The sequence below is a fragment of the Anser brachyrhynchus genome (assembly GCF_964034855.1).
Source record: "Anser brachyrhynchus genome assembly, chromosome: 10".
Lineage (NCBI taxonomy): Eukaryota > Metazoa > Chordata > Aves > Anseriformes > Anatidae > Anser > Anser brachyrhynchus.
This window is the reverse complement of record NC_137705.1, coordinates 239151-266152: the sequence shown is the minus strand read 5'-3', so window position 1 is coordinate 266152 and position 27002 is coordinate 239151. Positions and strand designations below refer to the sequence as shown.

Here is a 27002-nt window from a genome sequence, read left to right as displayed (position 1 = left end):
TCCCTGTAGCCAAGACCTTGTAAAGTAAGTGGTGATTTAAGGCTGAGGTGAATAGGTATACTTGTTTAAATTTCTCTCTTGAAATCTACATTGTTCTTACCTGTTGAAAAAAAAGGTCTGCTGAGCAATGAGAATTACCATACACATTCAATGTGCGGAGTGATGTACAAAAATACAGAAATAACTCCTCATCTAAAATTGTCAATGTGCTATTATTTGACTGAACATGTGTGGGATTCTTGCCCCATCCTTTGCTTATTCCTGCAGACAGACTCCTTTCTAACAGCAGTGGAGAGTACAGAGCTCAAGATGCATACACACTGTAGTCAGCTGTATATGAAACATAAACAAGTCAATCACATGGTAAGTCAATATGTGTTATAAGTGAGGTATTCACTGCTCAGCAAGCAGTATGCTTTACTTAACAGGCATCTGCTTTTGTCTTTAAAGGGAACTAAGGAGTTTGTCACAGTATACAGAGACTTTTTGATTTCATAGTGCTGCAAACAGACTCACTATGCAAATCGAAATATTGTACTGTAGGCTTTACATCCCAGCACATAGTCAAAACTTCCAAGAGATCACGATGCTTCTAATAGATTCTCCTTTAGTCACAGGTCCATACTTTCAGACATGAAAAGGTACTAGTATATCACTCATGTAAATTACTTCTATTGGGATTTACAAAGGTGACACTGCAAAATTGTTATGTTCTAGGCAGATCCCAGATAGGCCATGCTTTACATGCCATTTTAAAAACTGGAGTGCTAAGGTATGTAGAAGGATGAAACAGCTCCAGGTTCCTGTGAACTGTGCCACTGCTCTTTGCAATGTGGAAAGTGTCACATTTAGATACCTTGCAACTAGAACTACTTCTTAGCGTGTCAAGACCTTGACTGAAGTGTACCTCATAACTTTGATATGCACACACACAGAAAGGAAGCCTAAACCAGACTGTAAGTAAACAGCCCAGAGCAAGACCAACAACTCTTCCTCAACAATCTAGGCCTTGGGCACACTAATAAGCCTTAATGTCCCTGACCTGCCTCAGCTGGGGCCTCCACCCACAGCCCAGGAATGCTGTTCAGATCAGCTCTGCTCCTTTCAGTTTCTGTTAGACACATGATGGTCTCCAGCCCCGTTACAGCAATGCCTGGATATAATGCCCCTTTACTGGGATTTCACCCCTTGGACAGGCTTGACCTTGGTCTAGCTTCATCACTGCAGACATGTTTGGCAATCTCAACCCGATTCTAACCCTGACCTATGAACTGTCTTCCAGACTTGACATTAGGCCTGCCTTGTCACCACGTTATTGCCTTATGCTCTGTTTTTTTAGTTAGACCTGGCTACCAGCTCCAGATTTATCCTGCTTGCCTTGCTTAGGTACTGTGTTGTATATGCAGTGCAGCTGAAAAGGTCTCATAAGAGGAAGAACACAACTGCTTTCTTAGTAAAGTACACAGTGTTCATTTATCCTTTTAATTTCTAATTTAATGATCTTGAAGTAACTTCTAAAGCCCTTTAAAATCCTAACGAGCTGTTAATATACACTAATGGATCATCATTTACATACAGACAGTGGGAAGAAACAAAACACAATTTCAAATTTGTTTAGTATAGGCTAGTATTTGGGAAGAAAGTAGAAAAAGCAGTTTTCTTCATTGCATTGGTTTGCACAACTTTGGTGTTACTGCTTACTATTTTGTATTTCCAAAAAACGTCACAGACAAATTCTGAAATAGTATACTTCGCCTAATTCTTTTCTTAGATACAGGCTAAATCCTTTCTGTCTGCTTTTCATAGTGTTTTGGTATCATATTATCAGGTATGAGTGATGTGATGGACAGTGGAAAATCTTATTTGTGTGCTCTCGATTGCCAAAAAATAGAACGCTGTCTTGTGTTATCAGCCCCCTTCAGAAAAGAAATGGAGATGCAGGACTTCATAAGATTAAAATGCTATCTGAAAACAAATCTGAAGAGACAAAATAAATCAATGAGGTAGCTGCAGTTTGCTGCCATTCACAATCAAGTCCAAAGTCCTGCACCAAAAGGATTAACTGGCTGTGAACAGACTTAGAAGCTGATCCTGTCTTTCTGATGTTGGTCAGGCTGTGACTATGGAGAACTTCAGAACTACTGTTTAGAGTTCACATGCAGATCATCAATGAAGTCTACAGAAACATGTCTTCATTGTAATCAATAGTGCCCACGATATTCTCAGGTGAAAAATTTTGATGTCTAATGCAGAAAGGAAGGAACAAAATACTTTAGCCTTTCTGCTAAGCAGAGTAAAGTAATAAAAGTACTTTATATCCTTACCTTATCTGATTGAGGCTGGACATGCAGCTTATATTTAAAGAATTTCACAGAGAAAATAAACTAAGTGTATTTAAATGAATAGTCTGAATGTACTGTTAGAATATCAGTGTGAATGGACGGTCCTCCAGGATTTGAGGCAGTACAGCATTCTCAGATGTGTGACTCCAGTCTGCTTAGTGACGTGATGTTGAACCGCATGAGTTTATGAAGCTCTGCATTTATCTGACTGGTTTTCTTATACAGCTGTGGAATTGATTGCTGAATTTGCCAACAGCGTTATGCCAGAGATTTAAATGCTCATTTAAAAACAGTGGTAGTTCAATAATCTGCTACTTTCAATCAGGTTTAGAAGAAATTTTTATTGATCTCATTTTCCCTGTGAACCTCAGAAATTGTACTAATAATGGACTTTATTAAAGAAGGATGTGACAGACTCCAGTGGAGGCTAAAGGAGAAAGAACAAGCTCTTCAGAACAATACCACATCTTTTCTACATTTGCCTTCTGGAAAAAGAAAGGTCTCAGCATTACAGTGCATTTTCTCCCATTGTGTTTGCAAAAGAGGAAACACTGTGGAAGACTTGGCTAATTTGTAAAGTAATGAGTTTTCAAGCTGCATATCAAGAGCCTTTCTTGGTTAAAATTACTTATTTTCTTCTGTGTTCGTAAAGGAACCCTGTTGGTTCTCCAAGTAAAGAATGGAGGCTAAGTATATCATATCAGAGTTTGCCAAGATATGGAAAATGTGAAGATATGGCGATCAGGTTAAAAAATAAACCTTGCAATGAATTCAAAAGTTCAAAACATCCTGGATGTTTCTACATGGCATCACACCCGAGACAACTGTACTCACACAGCTCAGATAGAGGCCAATATAACCTGCTGCTTGTGACCAGATAATTGGCCTGCAGTTAATTGGCCTTCTCTTCTTGCCTTCTAATCAGAAACTCTTCTGGTACCTTTTTGAGCATCTGAAATCTTTTGCTTTAAGACTGCCCTTCTACAGTACCCTTCATTATACTGTGGTAGACTCCCAAACTGATGACACATTTTTCCCCCAGAAGCTTTACCCTAGTTGAACAGAACTTTGACACAGTGGTAAGGATACATCCCCATACCAGAGGATCTTATGTTCGCTTCTGAATTTATTTTTTTTAATTTTTTTTGCATTGCAATTCATTCCCTGACAAAAACACAGTAACAAATGTAAAATATTGTCAAGCAAAATGTATTCTCTCAGAAGCCTGGCCTAACTATTTTGTCCATGTGCAGAGCTAGATTGTTTCCTTATGTGTTCTAATAAACAGGAAGTATGTTTCCTTTAAGTAGTAGGACTATTTTAAACAACCAGGCCACATAGGTGAGAGGGTGGTATTCCCATGACTGTTGTTTTTAAAAGCAACAATGCTGAGAGCTGCAAAAGTAGCTGCGTAATTACTGTGATGCACACTGAAACCAAGATCAAGGCTGACCTGTCTGGTGATTCTCTCTCCATCTCTCCTTCACAGTTCAAGAGGAAGATGACAAAAGCAAGTCCTCAGGGGGTAAAACAGTCTCAGTTCGGTCCCTTTCAGCTTGTTGGAGTACAGGCAAGCCGATCACTAGGCCTGCAACCATCACAGCAACTGGAAAGGTAGAGAATTACTCTCACATGGTAGAGGCAGCAAACAGGGAAATGCCAGGTTTCTGTTCACATGCTCTTCCTAAGGCTTTCAGATGAGCACCTGGAAGCTGGGCTGTCAAGTCACTGTTTGTAAAAGCAGTAAATTCTATCAGGTATTGTTGTGCTCTGCAACAGGCAAGTTTTCTATGTGAGTCCGTTCACGATTGTTGCTGCTGAAATTCCAGAGGACCCAAACCCTCTGGCAAACAGACGGCATCAGAAGCAAACTGATCACGGCAACTGATCACAGTTCTAAACTGTTTAGCGATGCTTCTCAATTCCCCATTACAGACTGGTCAGTGCTATGTACATTCAAGTAAAGAAAACTGCTACATGCCTTCTTTCTTCCTATGCAAGTATGCGTTTATGGAATTACTTTGCTCAGTACCTTGCTCCATACAGAATTGAAAGTGATTTTAATGAAGATGGAGTTACTGTTTTTCAATAAAAGCATAAGTAGTTGTAAAAGGTCAATAAGATTTACTTTGGTATAAGCTTAGAGATCATTTGTTATTCAAATGACAAAAAGATGCTGTGTCTATAAAGTTGAGTTAATGATCAATGGCACCACCCGTTTAACAGGTAGTCCTTGGCATTTCCATAATTTCCCCATGCAATAAGACTTGAGCTTCGCTTACGCAACATGAGCATGGGAGGCTCAGAAATAATCATAGATTATTGCTGAGATCTTCCAAATGGTATTTTAAAAACAGTCTTGCAGCTTCTTATTTCTGATGAGCCATTTCCTCTCAGAATGCCAAAAGGTTGTTGTATTTTTCAATAATAACTACAAAAATGTAAAGTTATTAAAGTCTTAACTCTGCATCTTCCATTATGGCCTCTGAATCACACAATTACTGAAATGAAGGTCTAAAAATGATTCAAAATATATTCAAAAGAATACAAAATATTTCTTACATTTTCTAGTTGCAGATCTATGAGCATTTTCTAGGGAAGATATAGATCATCAAAGAGCAAATTTAACTAAAGAATTGATTTTATTAGTGACCTTTTACTCATCCCTTTCAACTCATTCCAAACCCTGCATTGTTCTATACAGGTTGAAAACCACTGATGTGATTCAGCCATCTCTACACCAAAGGATATGAAGACCGTCATCAGACATTCCAAGAATGATGGAATTCCACCATACCAGGTTTTAGGGGCCAACAGAGAACATTTCAAATCTGATGGGAACTATAGACAAAGAAGGAAATGAGTACTAGTATCTGAAGAAGGAGAAAACTGTTAAAGTCATCACTGGACTGTAGAAAGAATTCTGAGAAATCGCTCATCAAGCAGGATCTTACAGCATTGTTCCTGGGCCAAGAAAAGCGCTCACATCACAGTCACACCAAAGCTTCATGTGAGTCCACTCAAACACAACTTCTCTATTTACTGTTTTCTTGACTTAAACTTGCATATCAGGCCCACTGGGCTTGGTGAATTCTACTTGCTTTTCAAAGAATAACTATTAACAGTGCTTTGACTTCTCTTGTCTCCATCTGAGAGTTTCAAAGCATGTCATAGACATCAGAGTCCGCATCTTGTATCACTATCCCTTGTTGGTGGACAGGAAGCACAAAATTCAGATATTTAAGGGCCTATGTTATTTCAGTTAATATCTAAGAAAAGTCTCACTGATTTTAACTATAGTTGGATTTCTGCCTTGATGCATCACTAAGAGTCACAGAACAATTCAATGGGAGATACAGAAATAGAGTACAGCTGTCCCAATTCCCAGACTCCATTCTAACCAAATGACCATGTAGCCTCCCAGCTTGGTGCTTACAAAAATCACCAACTGCTGTAATTTGCATCTGCAAGCCATTCTTTAACTAATCTTAAATGTATCTTTGTTCATAGCCAGGCTCAGCCCCCAAGGCCCAGGAGAGGATTGACAGAAGAGATGAGAAGCACGTAAGCTTTGTGTCTCACAGTCCTCTCAGCAGAAGCAGGTATGAAATCCTTCCAAGAATTTTTACTCTAGTGTTTCGGGTTCACTCACTCAGCTTCTCTTGGGATGTACAGCATGCCAGCTGGAATTACGTGAATAGGAAGCCATAAGGAGATCACAGATTCCTAAAGGCCAGCACTATTCCTGGTCTTAGCATATACCTCACTGGTTATGTTTGTGCCTTTATTGTCCCATAAAGCATGATACCCATTATTTGGCCTACAGAACAGCTTTAATTATAATCTCTGTCCCCAAATGGCAGCTACATACCCATTGATTCTCACTTCATGCTGTTTGTTCGCAAACAAATCCATTAAGCACCAGTGTAAAAGTCTACTGCTATTATAATGTCTATGGAAGTTATTATAAAGATGCAAATTACATAAAGGTCTGTCATTTCATAGTTAGTAGTACAATATGAAAACCACATAACTTGAACAACTGATTATGGGGATCTTTTTTTTCTTTTTTTTTTCCCCTAAGTATCTTTGCTGTGCATCAAGGTTCATCTAGATGACTAGGAATGATGGGCTTGGGCACAGTTCTAAACTGAGTACTCAATGAACTCCCCTCACATTAGCCAGGTAATTCACTCAGCCCTCCAAAGAGGGGACTTGAGGACCTATTGTGCTCTACACAATCCTTAAATACACATTTGGAACATGAGCACCTCAGCACTGCATTACACCTCCAGTGGCTTCTGTGGTTAGCCAAGTACAGTGCAGACATCCCTGCCTGATTTCTGGCCACTAACCCATACGCTTTATATAGTGAAGGTCTGAATTTTAAGTAACGGCTTCCATTTTCACTAGTGACGTTAGTGATAGATAAAACTGATAAACTAAAAAGCCCCTAATTATCTTTGTTCATAGGCTTTAAGGACATGGGGTGGGGCTAATGGACAATAACAGAAACTGTGAACTGTATCACTATTTGCAAAGGTCCTCTCATAAAAGATCCATGCTGGAACTGGAGAGCAAGAACTGCAGTTGTCTTCCTCCTGCTGGTAATACCAAGCAACCAGCTTTCTTATATTCTTGTCCTTACAAGTGGGAATAACTCCTTGCCGGATTTTATAGAACTACCATCCTTCCTTCTTCCAAATCCTTTTGAAACACTGCAGCAAAACTTACAAACCAAGTGTACCTAGCTCTGATTATCCTGATGGCTACCAAAACCCCTGAAATAACGTATTTATACTAAATTATTTCATACACTTGTAACACATCATTGTCACTGTCTTAGGATGTACATTCCCATTTTTACTTCTGTATAGTACTTACCATAATGGGATTCTGACCTTCACTGTTGCTGTACCACAGGACTCTTAACAACCAGTAACCTAAAAGATAAAATGACCAGTCTTACTGCAGGAAGAGAAACACAAGGTAAGCAAATCTAAGCCTTCAGAAAATGAGACAGCCAATTAACTTAGTAACTATTAAGAGCAATAAAGACAAGTCAGGAGCAGGTCATCCATAACAAACACACACATAATAACATATGCATACAGGCAAACAGAAACAAGGAGAGGAAGGGAGCAATACTTGAACAAACCGTTATCCAATTCAATGACCTCAGCTGATATGACTGGCACCTGTAATTAACTTTGTTAATAATGCCAAATATCTGTTCAGAATTCCTCTCTACATCTGATTCCGAGCTGCAGCTCCCTTAAGAATAGCTGCTTTTTGGGTACTGTATATAGGTAGGCAGAAACAGATCTGGCTTCTCGACGGGGTCATGTCACCGGCACCACTTCCCTTTCTTATCAGACCAATGTGGTCAACATGAAACCAAACCACATTCACACTGTATCCTTAAAGCAAGGCTTGAGGTTGCTTTGCTGAATATACCACTGAATAGCTTGCTGCCTTTTACAGCAAAAGAAAGCAACAACAATAAATAAAATTATTTATTTTTAAAGCAGCTATAGAAACTTACGCATTTCAGAAAGGAAGATGTTCTACCATCAGCTACAAGGGCCAGTTCTGGACCTTTTCATTCTACTTTTACTCAGTCTTATTCATGTTCCCACTGTGGCCTCTGATCTCTACCTACTGGGCATGCATTAGGTACGCCAAACCATCAGGAGCTTCTGAGCCTTGTGTCTTTGCCATTTGAACAAGCAGGGACTGTCAGGTGAGATTTTTAAATGTGCTGTGTTGATAATTCCCATTGAACTTGACAGAAGAGCTAGGTGCAAGCTGACAACTGGAAACTTTAACATCCTAACTAGCATTTTCAAATACTTTGTGCAAAACACTAAATCTCTTATCGCCTCTTCTCTTGCATTCAAATTTACTCCTTTCACATCCAATTATGCTTTCTCCACCATAATTAGGATGTGTTAGCAGCAAGTGTAAAGGCACACCACAGAAGAAACAAGCATGTTTCTACTTTAATTGCCATGGGAAGCAGTGACTTATTTACAAACCTTCAACTGACTTTCCAAGTTACTTGACAGTGTCAATCAGGCTTGCTTCTTAAAAGGAAGGTGAATGTCCACCATTTCTGTCATACCAAACTAAATATCCCTTAATCTCTTGTTTCTCGATCATTAATTTCTCCCCAGCTTAAAAGCAAAATTTTGGCAAGGTATACCAAACTGCTGAAATTTGTTTTGTCCAATGACTAATTCCCTGCTTGGAACAAAGCAGGGAATCTTTTGATTGCTGCTATTAGCAGCTGTGAGAAAACAACAGGCTGGGAAGCTGTTGGTTTTGATGCCTGGTGGCATAGGGTCTTGTTTCATTAAGTGACATTATTTGGTTTGAAAGATCTTGGACTGTCCCTGGAGCAAGAGACAAGGCACAATGATACTCTTTCTGAAGATGACCACTTTCTTTCCATATAACAGGGTTCTCTCTCAATTAGAAAACTACAGAAATGACCCTGCATAAACATTACTGAGATAATTACAAACTAATTACAACAGTACAGTGAATCCATTGAGATCTTTAATTCCAAATTGCCACCATCCCAGAAGGAATAAACTGTGAGCTAGACTGACTCTTAAGTATACAATTAAGCCTGTCAAGTTCTGACTCCATAATATGCTGTTTAGTATTGAAAAGTTTATCAGTAAGCCAGTATGCAGGATTAATAAAATGATGCTTTGGTTCTGATTCCTCATGAAACTACAAAACAATTTTGCTGATACACGCAACATGCTATTTATACTCCTTCTAGCAAAAGTTTTAATGCTACACAGGATATCCCTCCTCCCCTCTAATATATTAGCCTTCCCTAGCCTTTACAGATTTCAACTAGTGAGGCGAGCTGTGTGCATTCCACATGGAATTTACTCAGTAATTCTATTAAGAGCATCCCTGCACAGAAATTAATGTCCTCATCTCATTCAATACTTGTCCTATTCATTATTTAAAATAGAATACCTAATCTCTCCCTATATTAAGTTTCCTCAAAGGATTTTGTATTTGTTTCAAGGAATTCATGAGACTAAGCTTCAACACTTCTGTGTCTGCAAAACTACAAAACTTTTGGGCTTACAGTTTGAGCAGAATGTTTTGCCATTTCTGGAATTTTTTGAAAGGAGAGTCAATTGAAAGTGCCAGAGCCTTCAAAACAGGCCCTTTACATTTGTTCCTCACCGTTTTCAGGTCACATTTCAAGTGATACTCAGCATTAGCCAGCAGAGCTTCTAATGATTTCACCAGATTTTCTAGGACAATTCAGCTGACTGTCTTTAACTAGCAGCTACCTTAAAAACGGCCCTGGATCTCATATCAGAAACAAGCTTTTCCCCACCTCCAATGCCTGTAGTAAGCAGCAGCAGCAGCGCCAATGCTGGGGGCTCAATACTGGAAGAAATAAAGTCCATGGTAGAGGAGATGCCTTCATTTCCACTCCTAGATTTTATCTTCCCAACTACTGAAATTAATGGAAAAAGCATCATTAATCCTCATTATTTCTGGGTTTTGACGAAACTACAACAAAACCAACTGGGATGTGACATGCTCTGCTACTGACTATAGGGAAGCTCATACAATTGTGTACATCTGCAACAACAGGGCACTCTTACACCGTGGTGGCTGTGACTACGCTGGGCTGCATTTCTAAAACCTAGTTCACATGTCATTAAATCCACTGAAAAATATCTAGGCCCATTTATTTAGCAAACAAATTTTGAGAACTAGGTAGCTACAACTTGTTTGGAAACCTGCTCCCAAAAACAATTAATATTCAATACAAGATTTGTAGGTTAGGTATAATACCTTTTATTATAGTGACTACTATCATTGGAAAAAGCTGACCATTTGGGGGGTCATAAGTCCTTTCCCAGTCCTAAGAAGTGAGATAAACTTTTTGATACAAATGCCTTTCTTTGGCTCTAAGAAAGGTCTGTATTCCTGAAAGTTTGCCTGCCTTGTACAAGTACACCTTTGCTTTAATAACAGGAACTATAATAACATCATTTTGGCTATACCCACTCTGGCATCTCTGGCATTCTCATGTTACACAAAACAAGATGAAGAGAAGCAAGAATTAAATGTGTCAAAGAAAAATACAGTGCATCCTCTTGCGGGGCAAACTATTCACATATTCTGTTGCGCGAAAAACTGCATTTTAAAAAGGATCACATCAGAAGAGAAATGTCCACTGTTAATGATATGCATCCCCTTCATTTTCTCCCTGGCTAGTTCAAGGAACAAACTGGGAGGAGTGATCTAAATAAGCTGCGCATTTTCCTGAGAAAACAAAAAAGCTCATTTGCCCCTCACTTCTGTTAGCAATCAAGTCATTCTTAATTTACAACACTTAAAAATAGGAGGATGGACAGAACAGCCCGGACTTGCAGACATGCAAGAAGTACAATTCAGAAAATAACCCAGAGGATACAGTTTAAAGAGATAGGAAGTTAGAAACTACAGTCCCAGTGGCAATGTGTACTTAATAAAAATTAATGTACTTAATAAAAATTAACTTAATAAAAATTAATTATTAATTAATTAATAAAAAATAATGGGGTGCTTTAAATAGCCAGTGGAAGTATTTCTCTCAGCCTATATACAGATGTCTTGCAGGCAATATGTTAAATAAGAATGATGTGTGACTTACGATGAAAAAAAGTCTGTTTTAAGAAGGGATCGCTAAGTGATTGGAACAAGTGAATAGATTCTGGTCTCTTTTTCTGCCATTACCACTATAGCTGTGTGACCTAGGACAAGCCACTTAAACATTTAGCACCTCTCAATGAAACTGGTAACAAATGCACTGGTAGTTGGTACATTAATTTCACACAACATCTTTTTATCTTGTAGTTCAATAAAAGAACAGTTTCCATAGCAACTTCTACATTTTCAGGATCTCTAAAGGGATGACTGTACTAAACAAGACTAACGTACCGCATTTCTGACTGTGACCAGACCAAGGTGGACCATCAAGGTCCAATGATGCAAAGATGCAAAAGAAGATGCAAAAATGTCCCAAACATACATTTTGCAAAAATCTGCCATGGAGAATCTCTGCTTAACTCCAGACTGTCACAGCTGACCGATAGCACAAAACATGAGTATTTATATTATTTAGAATAGACATCAGACTTGGATTAACAGCAGATTTTCTCATTCCTCGCCTTCAATATCTTCTTAGGGATCAATGGACAGCCACGTGCCCATTGCTAGATCTAACTGCTAGGAACACTGACACTGAGCTGGGCAAGTACTCAGCACGGGTAGAGGACCAATGCTCCTGCGCACACGTGGGGGAGTGTGTGCAGCACACATTGTGTGCAGCAATCCACCCAACAAGAAAGTTGGAGAGAAGAGGGACACAAACCTCAAATCTCACAACTAGGATGTCAGGATCTGCTTTGGGTTTGAAGGAGTTTCTGCCTCTTGGTTCCTCCAGTTGGAAGACCTTTCAGAAGTTGGTGTCTCCTTGAGTATTTTTATAAAATAAGGAAATTCATCAGTAGAGTTGATGGAGAACCTCAGGGGACTTAAAAGACCTGTGATAAAAGACAGCAGTTGAACAAGGGGGTTGAGGATTGCAGTGGTGCTGAAATGCTATATTCAGGTATGAAATGTGGTACCTGTACATCTTTGCGCAATTCTAGAAACCAGACATGCACATGTACTGGGAGAAAAACCCTATGCTGACACAGACTCTGAGCAAATCTGGGGTATCAGTGGGCTTGTGACAGACAGCAAAATACAGCTTAGAGTGCAGCTCTGGAGTATAAGAAAAGAAACTCTCCCTCATACCCGTGAATTCAACTCACAGTGTCATGAGTAACTGTGCACTGAGTGGGATGAAAAGGACATTAACACTTATGAAATAAACCTCCAGAAATCATTTAAATAGAAAAAGTCACCTGCAGGGAAAACAAAACAAAACTGAAAAATCTTGGCCAAATTAAAAAAAGAAAAAAAAAAGCAACAAACACTAAAAAACAAGGAACATACCAAAAAGAGATTTCCGGCTGTGAAATAGGGAAAAGGCTTTGTTCATGAAACAAAAGATCCTTTGAGGTGCTTAAATTTAACTTTCTTCCTTTAAACAACGCATTAAAGCTCTACTAAATTCATTATGCTTTCTAGATCAGCCCAAATGTAAGTCAAATCAGTCCAAAACTGTCCGGAAGTCCTGGCCATTGTACTGTGGATATAATTTTGAACCTACTGAGAAGCTTTGCATGGAAATGTAGTTGGAACACCGGGTTTAATCCCTGTGTTCTCTAAAGGGAGTCCTCAGCTCAAAAAGTGTCAAGAAAAATATTTTAATGAAAACAGACTGACTTCACGGGCTTCCCTGAATAATTTTTGACATTCAGTTTCCATCAGTGGAGAAAGGAACTTCTTTTTATGAAATTACAGTTATCAAATGGATATACAGACTTGTACTCTTCTTCAAATTTCACTTTGTATAATTCAACTGAGCCTGGCTTTTGGATCTGAAATACTCAGAAAGCCTTCCCTTCGAGTTTTCTCCTGGGGGAAAGGAATCCCTAGACAGTGCAGGAAGTACTGTAGGATTTCTGTCCTAGCATCAGATTGTACTCCTGTTCATTCTGGCACAGAGGGTATTCCTAAAAGAAAGGGAATTCCTAGACCCTGACTGCTGGAATGAGGGATTTGCATGCTTTTTTATGCCACGTCGAACACCTGGGGGGGACGGATGGACAGACAAAAAAAAACAAAAAAAAAACACCCTTCTTTGGAGATGCCCTGCTCATTTATGAATCTGAAATCAAATAATCAAGTTGCTACTGTAGCCAGACACGCAGGTCTGCAAAACTCTTTCTACTCACTTCAACATTCTCTTTGTATTATTGCTGTTTCTAAGCACACTTATGAAAACGACATTGCAGTCTCAGAATGTAGCTGTTCATTGCTGGGCAGTTTCTGCTTTCCGAGTCTTGGGCCAGAAAGGATCATTACGTAAATCTAATCTCATCAGGTTTCACCCAGATACTTTCAATCAGATCTAAAATTTTTTGTTGGACTGAAGTGTTTATGTTCTCAGAGTGCAGAGCTTTGTGCTGGGGAAACACTGATCTCAGTCCTGCTGCAAGGCGTTTGTTTCTGAGATGCCCCGATGATCCTGCCCACAGAGCAGAAGCTCTGTTCTCTGCCACCAAGATTCTTGCATTCTCAGAGGAAAACAAAACCGTCCCTAAATGGAAACAGTCTTAGTAAAACATTTGACCTGCCAAAAGAAAAATAATTTAATTTCTAAATCTCCAAGCAATACCAAGGCTATATATGGAAAATTACTTCCCTGTCTAATTACCATCATAGCAAGGAATCGGAATTCAATTCGTTTAACCTCAGTTTCCAGGTACTAGTTCTTCTTATGCTTTTACTAGCATAAAGGCAGAAATCGCCCCCCTGTTATCCTCCCCATGTACAAGGACATAAATGCAGTAACCAAGTCACCTTATACTTCTCTGATAAATTGTGAATGCTAAACTGAACTGGATGATAGCTGGACAACATTTTAACCAGAGTGACACTAGCTTTGTCTGGGATGGGGAGTATTGTTTTGTCAACTGTTAGTACAGAGATTATGGGATGGAAGATATTGCCTGTCTTGCAAATCTATGCCTCTACTTGTGACTTAGAAGGCTGCAGCTGAAAGCTTAAAAACATCCCATGTGCAATAGCTCGTTGGGGATGTACCACACAAACAAGTTTCTGTCAGAAAATGCTTGTTCAAAACTGAAATGCTTTGTAAATACATCTTGCCTGCAAAAAAAAAAGAAAAATCAATTTAGTTTTGAGAGCAGCTTTCAAACATGGCTGTTAAAGATGCAATGCCCACAGTGTAAGGATTAAGAGGACTGCTCAAATCCACTGACACTAGAGCTTCCTGACTGCTCCCAGATGCCTGATGTGCAGGTAAAAGAACATCCCGTTGGGATTAAGGCATCGGCCCAAGACTCAAGGAAAAATTCCACTGGAACATAATCGGTACAAACTCCACCTTTTGCTCCAAGGGCAAGATAAATGTTTATTAGTATGTGTGAACCTAGCTATTCGTGTAAACTACTTTTTAAAAAGTCCTGACAAACAAGCCAATTTACATCACACACTTCTTGCCTTGGGGAAGAGACAGCAAGAATAAGCTCTTATGTGACAGATGCTAGTCACAATGCTTAATTCGTTCCAAATCTTTTATGTTAAAAAGCATCGAGAAAATGTGATTAAATGAAGAAAAAACTGTAACAAAGTGAGATTAAAAAACTATTCAGAATTACTGAAGCCTTCAAACACATGACTAAAACATCCGTGTTGTAATTTTTTATTTTTTTTTAATTTAGAAGGCATGCTTGGCTTAACAGCTTATCAAGAAAGCCTTGTAGGGAGCTAGCAACAGAATTCTTAACAACTTTACTGTTCTGTTTCACTTTTTGAAAGACGTTTAAAAATGCAGTTCTCATTCCATCTATGCCCACTTTAATTTATAGCCCAGTAAATTAGTTTTTTAAACGCAGGTATGGTATCATAAGAGACCATAAGGAGTTATTACACCCAGGAAATGTCAGGCAGCTAGTGCAAAGTGAATGTCACTCCTTATGAGGCTCACAGTGACTGACGGAATAGGAGCTCCCAAATCTATGGCATTAGTATTTGATTATGGTAGTAATGAAGAACAAGACCTGTCAGCTTGTCCAGAGAAATTCAGGGGACACTGTTCAGTTTTTGATGGGTGGACAGTCTTACAAAGAAAATAACCTAGGGTTAGGTGGCAGACTGGGCAATGACTGCATCTCGTGCGTTAGACCATGCACATGCATGTCTAATTACTGCATGTGCATTGAGAATCAGTAAAAGGTCTCTGCGAGGAACAGCTCCTACTGTACCTAAGCTTGAGCTACATATGCAAGCATTCTATGCTGTCCAGATTAATTTCAGACTGGAGGGAGAACTGCATGCTAAGAATTATTTCCAACTCAGACTTTGTAACGATTTTCACACTGGAGATATGTGTCAAGTGAAGGTTTATTAAATTGCACTTTTCCAAAGTGCAAGTCTTAGCAATCCTATCATTTCTTGGTAGCCAAGAAATTCAGTATGTCAACTGCCTTACCACAAGTGAAATCTGACTCATTCACTCAGTGCTAAGATTAAATACGTTCATATGGGAGGCTATTTTTAATATCAGATTCTTAGCTGTTCCTTGAATTAATATTACTATATGGCTTTGTATATATGAAAGTGTTTCAGCTATTTAAACTTCTGTTTTTCCCATCTATCTTTTTTCAAGAGCCATGCTTCAAAGGGCAAGAGGATTTTTTAAAATTCAATTCAATATATGAATCATTACAAATCAGAGAGAGACAAATTCTAAGGCTAGCCATAGTAAAATTAAATGAAAAATTTGGCTGATTTCAGTGGACCCTGGATTAGGCATTTTGTTAGGACAAATCAGGGACTATGACAGAGACAGGTACTGGTTTGTTAAACATACAATTCTGGTATTAGTGAAGATATTTAAAGCACTTTCCATTATTCTTTATATTCCTTGAAAGCCCTAGTGCACTGCTTAAAACTAAAAACACATAGGAACTGTCTTTACAGGGATCTTTGTTTTGGATTAGGGACTATTAGTTGTCCATTGTTTACTGGTCAGCTGGAGTAATTTGTGGACTGATCTTTGAATCTGATTGCCTTGCGGATCTTTAGCCTGGATGTGTGCTAAGGAAAACAGTATCAACACGTTCTTAAATTGGCAAGGACAACACCCTCATAAAGCCACAGATGTGTTCTGCACATATAGTGCATGATGTCGCAAGCTCCTATAGAAATCCAAACAAGTAAAATAGATTCCATTTTCGATATAATTGTTAGAAATACAGTTAAAATGTTGTGAGCCCCAATCTCTAACCCTTCAGCAAATCTGGAACAAGTACACTGACATCCATGACTATTCTCAAATTATATCAGGGTAATTAATATCAAAAGGCACATCTATATACGATTTCTGATACATTCTTCCTGAGATATTAAGACAAAATTCAAGAGATGACATTCTCACGGCAGAAGGCTGAGGTAATAGCTGCATTCCACTAAAGTCACTCCAAGAAAGTCAGCTTTTATTTCACAAAGAACTGAAAACAAGGCTCTTCTTGTGTATTTTCTGGCCCGTCACATGAAGTTGAATGGGGTAGGGGAAAAAGCTCTGCAAGGTGACCATTTTCTGTTAAATTCAGATGGGTAGTAAGTCACTTTGATAACAAAACAACTAACTTCATCACTTTTTAATTCTATGGAGCATTTCCATTATCTGTTCAGATGTAAAATGGTGCCTTTCTTCACCTATGCCCAGTATTTGTTGCCCAAAACATAGCTGAAATGGTGCAAGAGCTACAAATCCTGGACAACAGAAAGGAAAGAGAGATTTGGAGATTTTTACCCCTTCTTTATGCATCAGAGAAGATGCCCTGCATGAATTTGCTCCACAGGCCAGCAAGAGTCAACTTAAAATTAACTGGAGTAGCAGTAGAGGCAATCTTACAGGCCACGTGAAAATCCACATTACCTGTAAGTATAACGGATCCACTTTTAAGTGCAGTGCTTTTAAGAGTATCACCAAAATGCCTTGTGTCTCAGGCTGTGACACAGCACCCTAGAGAGGTACTAAAATGCCAGTGTCCTACCAAAGGTGTTCTCAAGGTGAGGGGTTGTTAGGTTTTGTCATTACTTACTGCTGAAGACAAATTTTAACTCAGACACTTCGATGGCAGTGATGAGGACATACAAAGGTGGTTTTGTGTTTGTGACAATGGGAAGAAGAAAACCATTGACTTCTCTTGGTTGAAACTTTCCATGTAGTAACAAGTGAGCTGAAGCCTGCGTTGCTTCAATACTGTAAGCAATCCTTACTTCAGTTTTAGTCCTAAACGTTATCATCACTAAGATTACCAAAGAATCACTAGCCCTTTATCTGTACCTCCTGCATGATCTGTTTTTAGTAGTACTGCATGGAAGAACATCTTAGATAGGTTAGAGAGGGAGCCTTATTTCCAGTTACAATAGCATAATGCTTTTTGAAGCATAAAGCAGCAACATGTTTTCATATCTAACACTACATACCTGTATTCTAGTATACCGTTTATGGAAAATCTATGCCAAGAAGATATGGAATTCTGAGACAGAAACTGTTTAGTGTTATTCAGAAAAAGAACCCATTGTATAAACTTATTTAAACGTAATCCATTACATTTTTAAATTTTCTTCCTTAGCTTGATAAATTACCTCTCTCTTTGCATTTACTCCACAGTATTTGCTTAACAGAAGATACACAAGCTTCTTTTTATTAAGCAGGAAAAAAAAAAACAACTCCTTTTCTCTCTGCTGGTTTACATAAAATTCAACACAATCTCTTTGGAGAATGGAAAAAACAGAAGGTTTTAGGAGTCCAGTAAGGATATAAGGAAGTCAGCAAATAACTATCACAGTTTTAAAGTGCATTCAAAATGCAGATCTCTGACATCAATAAAAAAAAGAAAAAAAAACACATCACCTACATTACCTCACAGCTATTTGCATAAAGGGTCCAGAGGCAGTACAGTATAAGTACGGCGACACAAGCCATCCAAAGAGAACTTAGCAACAGTTCTATTGGATACTGCATGTGTCTGTAGCAGAAAAAGGGCAACTTCAAAGCTCAGATGTGTTCAATCCTTTAAAGCTGTTTGCAATCTCTTGCCAGACGCATCTAGCAAAAATCTGAAACTACAAACCAGGTAAGTTATTAAATCATTTCCTTTTTAGCTGATTCTAACTTTCCTTCTAAAGATTGCTCTAAGCCAAATAGCCTATGTGATATTCTTAGGGCTGTTATCCAAGGACTTTATCAGAGGTGATAGAAACCTGCCAATATGATAATATACTCATCTATTTTAAAAATGCACAGAACTTGTTAACATTGTGTATTTCTTTTATGTTCTTAGGATGTAACTAAGCTAAATGATTGCTATAGTAATATTAAAGATATATTCCATTCTATTGAAGGAAGTCTGCTTACTGGAAAATAAATCAGTGGCAAGTGCTTTAGGAATTCCAGTGTTAGCTGGTAGAAATAGAAAAACATTTGCTATCTAGGCAAGTGGTAATAGAGGATACAATTATTATTGTCTCTGCAAAAGATGTTAGGTGCTTTCAGAATGCAAGGAATCTCCCTAACTAACACAGCAGAGCTATCTTCTTATATGGGCAAATACAAAAACACACAAGTACCTTAAATATATAGAAATAGATATTTAAAGCCTGGCTGTTAAAGTTGGACTTTTACTGAAGGTGGAATGGAAGTGTTGTAAACCACATTATTTTAAAATAAACCCTTGGCAAAAGAAATTGCCTGTTGGAGATTGTTAGTGCAGGTTTACATGTGTGTACCTCATGTAGGCACAGTTAATACTGGGTTCAATAGGGAAATTATTTTTGCCTCTTGGCAAAAGGCAGAGCAAAATCACTGGTTTTCCAAATCATCTGTATATCATGAAGTTAGGTGTTTGAAATGCTCGTATTTATACTGCCAGAAAAAATGAATGAGTACTTGGTCTCAATTATGAAGAATTTACAGATTCTCTGAAGAATATAAATTAAACTGAGAGGTCTGTAACAAATAAGAAGGGACCTTCGTAAGAGACTTCAATCCCTACAGCAATGCCGTATTTCTTTCTCAGTGTCTGGCAATATGGCTATTATCGCTAGAATTCTTTTGCTCCATCCTCCTCCCCTGTTGTTCTCTCTCCCACGGAAGTTGCAGGAACCCCTGTCTCACAATGCTGTCTATCCAGCTGCCACTGCTACTCCTCTGCCTGACCTTGTCCAGTGTTTGCCTCAATGGGGGGCAGCCCCTTCCAGAAGCAAGTGAGAACATGGGAAGAAGTCCCCTGGATGACATCCTGCAGAGATCTGAAAGCCTCATCCTTCAGTCTGTCCTCAAGAAAGCTGAAAAGCAAGAAGAGATGAATAAAGGTATATGTAATACTGGGTACATCCCTCTGGTGATGCTGGTGTATTTCTTGGCTGAGATTATTAGGTCCAATGTATTTACTTCCCAGGTTCTAATGTATATATTTATTACTCCAACTACGGTAAAGGGAAGGATAGACCATCTGCTGTAATATACTGGTGCAGTTCTCAAAAGGCGCTTTCTTCTCTACTATCTCCTAGTTTAGGCAATGCCACACCATCACTGAGTAAGATGCTACATAAAAAAAGGTAGAAGCCTGTCACAGAACATCTGCCTGTCTGGCAAGTACTTTCCTAGGGAAGCTCCAAGAGGACATATGGGAGGACATTCTGCAGTTTTGGACCCTGTATTTAATGCTAATTGCAGGTGGGAGTGCTCCCATTCACCTTCTACCTCAACCTTCTGGCTTCTACACCCCAACAGAGGTGGGCTTTTCCATGCGTGGCTGGGAATGTAGAGGCTGTCCTAGTGCCACTCCCCTCCTGACAGCTCGCAAATGCTCTGCTCCCACCAGTCACAGCAGTGGAAGCAGATCACACTTGGAGACTATAGCAGCACATAGGGGCCTGCCACCAACAAAAAGCACAGAGCGGGCAGAGGAGCTGGCCCTAAGGGCCCCATAGAAAAGGAATTCCTCCCTCCTCACATGAATGCTGAGAGCTGGCCACGTCAATCTAAGACATGAAATACTAAGCAGAGCTTAAGAGTAAGTAAGAGATACTAATAGAGTTATGGCTGTTGGAAATACTGAGCTGGCATTCAAATGTCCACATTCCTGCTTCTACCTGTGTTTCAACCCTGCCCCTTCTCTATCTCATGCTGTATCCAGCTCCTCCCTGCTCCCAGGTACTGCAGTTGATTTCTTCCATCTACCCAGCATCTTTTATTCACCCTGCTACACCTTTACACCTTTACCTGAATCTGACTTGCTTCCAGGAAGTCTAAATCAACCAACACATTACACTTTGTCACTGCATGTCTTCCCACTTGGTTTGCACCTAGTTCCTAATATATCAATCTACCCTTGGAAAAAAAAAAAGTGCCAGAATTGTTTTGACAGAGGCCATCTAGGGTAATCAAATTCAAGACAACACAGTTACCAGTGCAAATAAATGGGTATAATGAGCAACAGGTTATGATCTGCACTGTAGAACTCCACAAATTCACATTTCTTTAGAGAGGATTATGGGGGTTCATTAACATTATTCTTCCCTTGGACAGAATTAAATGCCCCTCTGCCAGAATGGCTTTCCAAAAGACAACACCCTGGAAAAAGATACATGAGCGACCTGGAAAAGAGACAGCATCCTGGAAAAAGAGATGTCAAGGAAGAAGCATCTTACGGAGACATTCAGAAGAGGCAGCATCCAGGGAAAAGGGAGGTAGAAGACGACCTTGTCAGCTATCTGGAGCTGAAAAAGCAACAGCATCCTGGCAGAAGGTCACCGTGGGACCAATATGCTGACATCTCTAGTGCACAGCTAACTTACTTGAATGGGTTATCCAAAAGACAGCAACCAGGGAGAGGGTATCTGATGCATAAACATCAGCATCCTAGCAAGAGAGGCTGGAATGATGAGCTAGACCTAAGCGACCATGATGGGGAGAAACGCCAGCACCCTGGAAAAAGGCACTGGGATACTGACAACCCAGATTATGCAGGTCCCTGTGACCTTCAGGAGTCCTCCTCCTGTAACAAAGGCAGGTTGTGGGTTGATTTACCAGAAAATTTTAGCAAAGACAGGGTAGAAGAAAAACGTCAGCACCCAGGAAGGAGATCAACATGGGAGAGTGAAACAGAGGAATGAGAAAAGTAATTGTGTATCATTTGCATTTGGTGAAGTAAATTGCCAGAACACTAAAAAATTCTGTTCACTCCCTTTTGGCTTCCTGCTGCTGACCTCTGCACTACCTTCCAGTGAGTGAGTGTCCCCATTTAGGCTAATGGCTTTGTCACACACTTAAAGTAATGGAACAGAAGCAATCAGCTGAATGGCCCAGGCAAGTACTGAGAGTCTTCAACTCCCCCACTTTGTGAAGTTAAGAGTGCTCTGTTCCTTATGGTCCTAGACCCCAGAATAATCCTACGCGCGGTCTTAAACAGGATCTTTAATATCTGTTCAGCTGCTACACAAGAAGAATAATTGCATGGCTTCCTCTCATGTCAGTGAAATCAGTACATGAATTGGGAGAAAAAAGAGTAACATGCAAATTATTTCAAAATGAAATTGAGTAGGTTTTCAATTCTAAATGATACATTAATGAGACCTTGTGCACTACAATCTATCTAGACAGTAAGCACTGAACAGAGATAGGGACTGTTCCAAGTGCAAAAGATTAGATGACTGGCTTCATACTTTGACTTGGAACTGCACCAAAAAATCATTTCATCTAGGAGGCTGCATAGTGCAAAGGGTTAACGCATTCCAGAGCAACTCAACCCAAGCTGTGAACTTTGCTGTGTACACCCCAAACTAGAACTCCCACCCTGGTGTGTCCACATTTCAATCACTCCCCTTGAAATCACGCCTTCTCCTTAGACGTTTAAAATTGAAACAAATTTTCTTTCTGATAGCTATGTTTTCTTCGGATACAGATTTCTGATTTTTCCCCTCTCAAAGGAACGCTTTTCCTTTCTGTGTTCAGACTCCCAAAAGTATTTATTTGATATGAATGGTTCAATAAACATCAGTAGTAAACTCCAGGTGTCCTTACTGGTGGTGCAAAACATACTGTAATAAAGTGAAAAACTTAAAACCAACCCAAGCTAAACAGAAATAAATGAACACCCAGGGATATTTTTCAGTGGAAAGTTTTTGCATGCTGGTCAGCCCATGTTTATATCTAAAACTGGTTTGCTACTGAAGTGGAAGGGTGATTTGCATATAGATATATTCCCTTTTTTAATCTTCTACCTGTATGATACACAAGTACAAAGATCTGGGCTAAACCCTATCGCCTAGCTCACTGGGAACTTCAATTGTTTGAGAATGATCTTGGCAAGCAAAACGTGGCTTAAGTTTGAGGCAGACTTATTTTAAACAAAGGAAGAAAGGTTGACTGATCTACCTGCTCAAACCTTCTCAATTCCATAATCTTGTGCAACATATAGCAAGACATGCAGACATACGAGTCACTGTAGAAGAAAAAATTAATCTCACCAGTCTTGTGCTGTATGCTTGCTGGATGGCTTTGCTGTAGCTAAGCTCTACGGGATGTGATTGATTACTATGTTTGCACACACACACAGAAACACACAGAATTGTATAAACAATTTATACAAAATTAAAATACTTCTACATGGGCTTGCACTGTTCATACTATGGGCTGCAAACACAGAAATCTTTTGTGTGTTTTATTCAAGGTTTCTACTGTCAGAGAAAGACACCATTACGTGAGGTACATACTTCGTTCACTGTACTGGCAGTAGAAAGAACAAAAATAGAAGTCCAATTTCCTGTTCACATCTAAACACAAGGTCTACTGGTTCTTGCAGTTAATGCACATTTACAGAGTGCAGAGAGTTGGTCACATCATTTCTCGTACACTCAAAGAAGTTAGAGCATGTCAATATTTCACTAGATTTTTTTTTTTTTTTTAACAAATGAGTATGTTTTCCATTCACATCCACCTTTCTCAATACCATCAAAACATGTTATGTGCCTTGAGTGTTCTTTCTAAAAACGGTTGTTTCCCCACTCTCTGCCTCAGAGCACGTCCTTTGGTATAGAAGTTAATTCCTCCATATGACTTAATTACCCTAAGGAAGAATAATTAATGATCTCAGCAAGTTTGACGGAAGATAGATGCTCCCAGGTTGATCAACACTCAACTTGGTCTGTCAAACAATTTCTAACTTTGGAGAGAACGTACTGTTCAATGTATGTGACATCTGGCAGACCTCTTCTATTGACAGGGGTTTTCTAATTAAAAAGTGCTAAACAAATCCTCAGAAGAGGTAGCTAGTAACATTCCATACACTCCAAATTCCTTCAGCAAGTTTTCTCTATACAGTGCTTTCTAAAATGCTCAAGTTTCATTTCACAAATGAAAAAAAAGATTTCTCTAAAGATTACCATTTCGTATACCATTTCCTGCAATGAATTGATGCTTCTTAAAGATCAGTAGTACTACACAAGGCTACCAACACTTGCTATAAAATGTCCAAAATAAGGAGAAAAAAAAAAACAGAAAAGAAAAGAAAAGATTACCAAGTGGATAAATACAGGCAACAGCAAAAACACAACACAGTTCCTGCATGACAAGGATGCTGCTGGAACTGCTACAAAAAAGCCAGGGTTGGGGCAGGGAGAGAAGCACAACTGCCCAGGTCAAAGTAGTTAATGTGCAGCAAAACCAGCTGGTTCATTGTGTTCAGTTACTGCTAATTCTCAGAATAACTTTATTATCAATAAACCAACCACATACTAAAAAGGAAGGCATGTGCCATCCTCCATGTGGCCAGTGAGAGCTAGCATAACCGATTTTATGTAAGTCTATTTTTTCTATCAGCTATATTTTAGGTTCTGAGTGCTTGAGTATTTACAGAGCTGTCAAGCTCATCCAGGGTCTAGGCCTATAGCATTTCACTTTGACTAGCCAGAAAAGAAGAAGCTTCTGCACTGGAATGCTTTGCTTCTTTGAGTGGCAAATACAGCACAATCCCTTAGCAACACAAACTACACAGATATGTACTACTTATTTATAAAATAACAATTTGCTAACTACACATCTCACATAACCTTATTTTTATTTTATACCTTCCCTTCACTGTCACCTTTTATTAGAATTTAACATCTATGCAAATATCTATGTGTTACCAGCTTTGTTCAGGCACACGTGCAAATGTACTTACACGTTCTGATTCTGCCTCCAAGTGGAAAAGCCCCCTGAGCGCACTGCCTGTCTGTGAGCCCTTGGGTAACAACAGCAAGTGACAGACTTGGTCCAAAGATCACAAGGGTCAGTGGAAAAATATCCCTCGTCTTCTGCAGAACCTGGATATAGACAACAAAAAATCAAAGCTATGCACTGGCCCTAATCTGGCACCCCAGGCATGCAAATTCTTGTTTCCAGATCTAATTGGGATTACAACAATGCTGCATGGATGAGTTCTTTGTTTATTCTACACCAATTTCACATTTCTGGTATATTACCAGCTATTAAGACATAAGGGAATTTGATTCCTAAACAACGCCTTACACAAGTGTCTTCAAAATGAGGTTTGTTTTCAAAGGTAGGGGAAAGGTGAAGGGAATAAGCTGCATAATTAACATTTCCTGCAATTTTCAACTCCTCTCACCACTACTGCTCTGTGCCCCCTCCCACACACTTACCAGCCTTGATCTCTTTGCTAAACCACTCTAATTAGCATGTGCTGAGTCTTTCCAAGGGACACATGGCTTCAACAAACCCCTTTATTGCTACTTCTAATGACTCTCAGTTGGAGAAAGTTTAAAAACATCACCACCACAGCTGAAGTAGAGTCACTGCTTGCCTGGTAACTCACTCAGTTAACATTAAATGTCCAACTGCAATTTTAAAGTATCTGTCAGGACACCACTATAAATAAAAACTGTGATCAAAAACAGTCAAGTGGAAGGGAAGCACGGAAGGAGGGGTGAGTCTAGGCTGAACAGAGACATGATAGAAGAGATGCAAGGGGGACAATCTTTGTTTTGGGGAAATGGATGTGCAGACCACATTCACTGGAGTGCAGAAGTCCCACTTCCCTCCCAACGTGAACAACGTGAAGCCCACTCCTACAGGGTAACGAGGAAGGATTTGAGTTGAGCACAGAGACCTTTGGTAAAAACAACTGGGAAAATTCCTTGAGAACACCAAGTTATCTGCTGGCCTTGAGACTACTTTTAGAGCTGTGTGAAGACATTTGTATTTTGTTTTCCTTGATGAAACTACTGCAGCTTAAAAGCCCTAAGAAGGAAACAACGAAAGGGATATTTGTCAATTATCTGCCAACTCGCGTTGTCTGCCTACACGAGATGAAGGCTTTGGAGGGAGGTAAATGAGAAACAAAATCTTACTAGATCACAGATTACATTGGCATGCTAGAGCGTGATGTCCCCGACAGAGGGGGGCATCAGACACTAATCTAATGGATTGATCCTAGCCAAAAGGCAGAGACAGCTCTAGAGTTCCTTTCAGCTGCTGTGGTTTGAACTGGCAGCTAGAGATCCAGACAAGCAAGCGGCATCGCAGACACCCTGACAGAGAAGCATTCAGTGACTCAGGGGATGCCCTCCTCCTTCACTCACAGCCCATGAAACTGTGCCTTCTCATGAACTGGGAAGAGGGAAAATCTGGAAAACACAGAAATACTCTTGCAAAATGTGATGGAGGTAAACCAGGATCCAATTTGCCATATCAGAGGAAGTTAGTTTATTGCCATCTGCTGTCTGTAATGGATATGCTACCCAGATGCAACTATGATTCAGTATAGACACTTTAATAGCTGACAGGAATGTGGAAAATGTCAGATAACGAATGGGGAAAAAAGGGAAAGTGACCTGCTTTGAAAAGGATGCCTGAAATACGATTGTTGCTTTAACTAATTTTCACAGAGAAGCATACGTTTCCAGCATCAGTTCCCTCTTGATTCTGAAACTGGTACCGATCTATGGGGTGCCTGAATAAGCTACTGTAAAGAGCGAGGAGGAAAAAGAAAAGCCAAGACGAATGAAAAACATAATCAGACATTATGAAAGGTTCTCAGAGCCAAAGCAGTCAAGACAAAAAGCAAACACACCATTAGAAGGTCTTTGAACAAGCAGGTTGTGATGAAGATGATACAAACTACAGCCCTGCAAAAGAAACACAAATCATTCTCTGCCAAGTAGCCTCCTCCTTCTGTGAAACAAGGGGGTAGATAGAGGGTATTCTGCTTATCGATTTTAGACATGCTACTAGGATGGGAATTGACTGTTGTACAAGCAACCTTGTAGGGGAAAAAGAAGACATGAGATGCAACCAAATATGGGTCTGCTTGAAATCTGAAATGAATCCTGAGCACAACCTAGGCATGATGGTGTGTACAGATCCTACAGTTACAACACTAAATAAAATGTGAACACGTGGGAATTTTGAATCTTCCTCTCCTCTTTATAATTCAACTACTATATTTAAAAGTGGTGACATTCCACTATACCCAGGACCAATATGCCAGGTTCTTCTGCTATAAGGGCGCAGATGAATTTGTGTAGATTGCTGTCCTGCTGGTGCTGAAGCAGTTAATAGGCATATCAGACAAATGGGATTCAAAAAGTTGTCAGCTGCAGCTCTTACAAATCATGCTGTCAATTTTGATTGATGAGTCTGCAAACACAGGAAAACCATAGTTTTGGCATGGAAATGTAGCTTCTGTCTTCTCTAGGCAGACTAATTAAACAACTTTGCTTTGTATCAAAATGTTTACTATAAGCAGATTGAGTATATTGAATGTATGAGTTTCATTAAAAGTGACAAATACACAATTTTTTTAGTACTCTGAACAAAAACTACGGAAAATGTTGGTTGGCATCCACCTATAATCAAAAACTAACAAACTGTGATCATTTTGGGTTACTGGAAAAAAATCTGTGTTACCTGTT

At 39.4% G+C, this 27002-nt stretch overlaps 3 protein-coding genes across 11 annotated transcripts in view; 2 read left to right on the top strand and 1 right to left on the bottom strand.

Annotated features, from left to right (window-relative positions):
- The window catches only part of RBSN (rabenosyn, RAB effector), a 187625-nt gene that overhangs the window by 142040 nt on the left and 18583 nt on the right, over window positions 1-27002 (top strand). The window lies entirely within an intron of this gene.
- TMCC1 (transmembrane and coiled-coil domain family 1) overlaps window positions 1-27002 on the bottom strand; it is a 152916-nt gene that overhangs the window by 122141 nt on the left and 3773 nt on the right. For 2 of the 5 annotated variants that reach the window (XM_080605516.1, XM_080605517.1), the window contains exons 2-4: window positions 24251-24392; window positions 9715-9837; window positions 7227-7285 (exon numbers count right to left, since the gene is read on the bottom strand). The gene's annotated coding sequence lies outside the window, so the exon portion shown is untranslated. The remainder of the gene's footprint in view (window positions 1-7226; window positions 7286-9714; window positions 9838-24250; window positions 24393-27002) is intronic. The other 3 variants (XM_080605520.1, XM_080605519.1, XM_080605518.1) reach the window with 2 other exon arrangements.
- Window positions 11924-24243, top strand: TRH (thyrotropin releasing hormone). 3 transcript variants are annotated; one of them, XM_080605534.1, is made up of 3 exons: window positions 11924-18160; window positions 19180-19397; window positions 20617-24243. In XM_080605534.1, exons 2-3 carry the CDS (start codon window positions 19202-19204, stop codon window positions 21201-21203), a joined length of 783 nt encoding a protein of 260 aa, XP_080461660.1. In that variant the 5' UTR covers window positions 11924-18160; window positions 19180-19201; the 3' UTR covers window positions 21204-24243. The 3 variants fall into 3 exon arrangements, with proteins under 3 accessions (XP_080461660.1, XP_080461661.1, XP_080461659.1); XM_080605535.1 differs by having other exon boundaries at window positions 19177-19397; XM_080605533.1 differs by having other exon boundaries at window positions 11924-19397.

Bases quoted from the DNA above. Each gene is read 5' to 3' on its own strand.
- TRH (XM_080605534.1), top strand. From the start codon at position 19,202: ATGCTGTCTATCCAGCTGCCACTGCTACTCCTCTGCCTGACCTTGTCC. The intron at 19,398-20,616 runs GTATATGTAATA...TCCCTTGGACAG, and splicing joins GCAAGAAGAGATGAATAAAG to AATTAAATGCCCCTCTGCCA.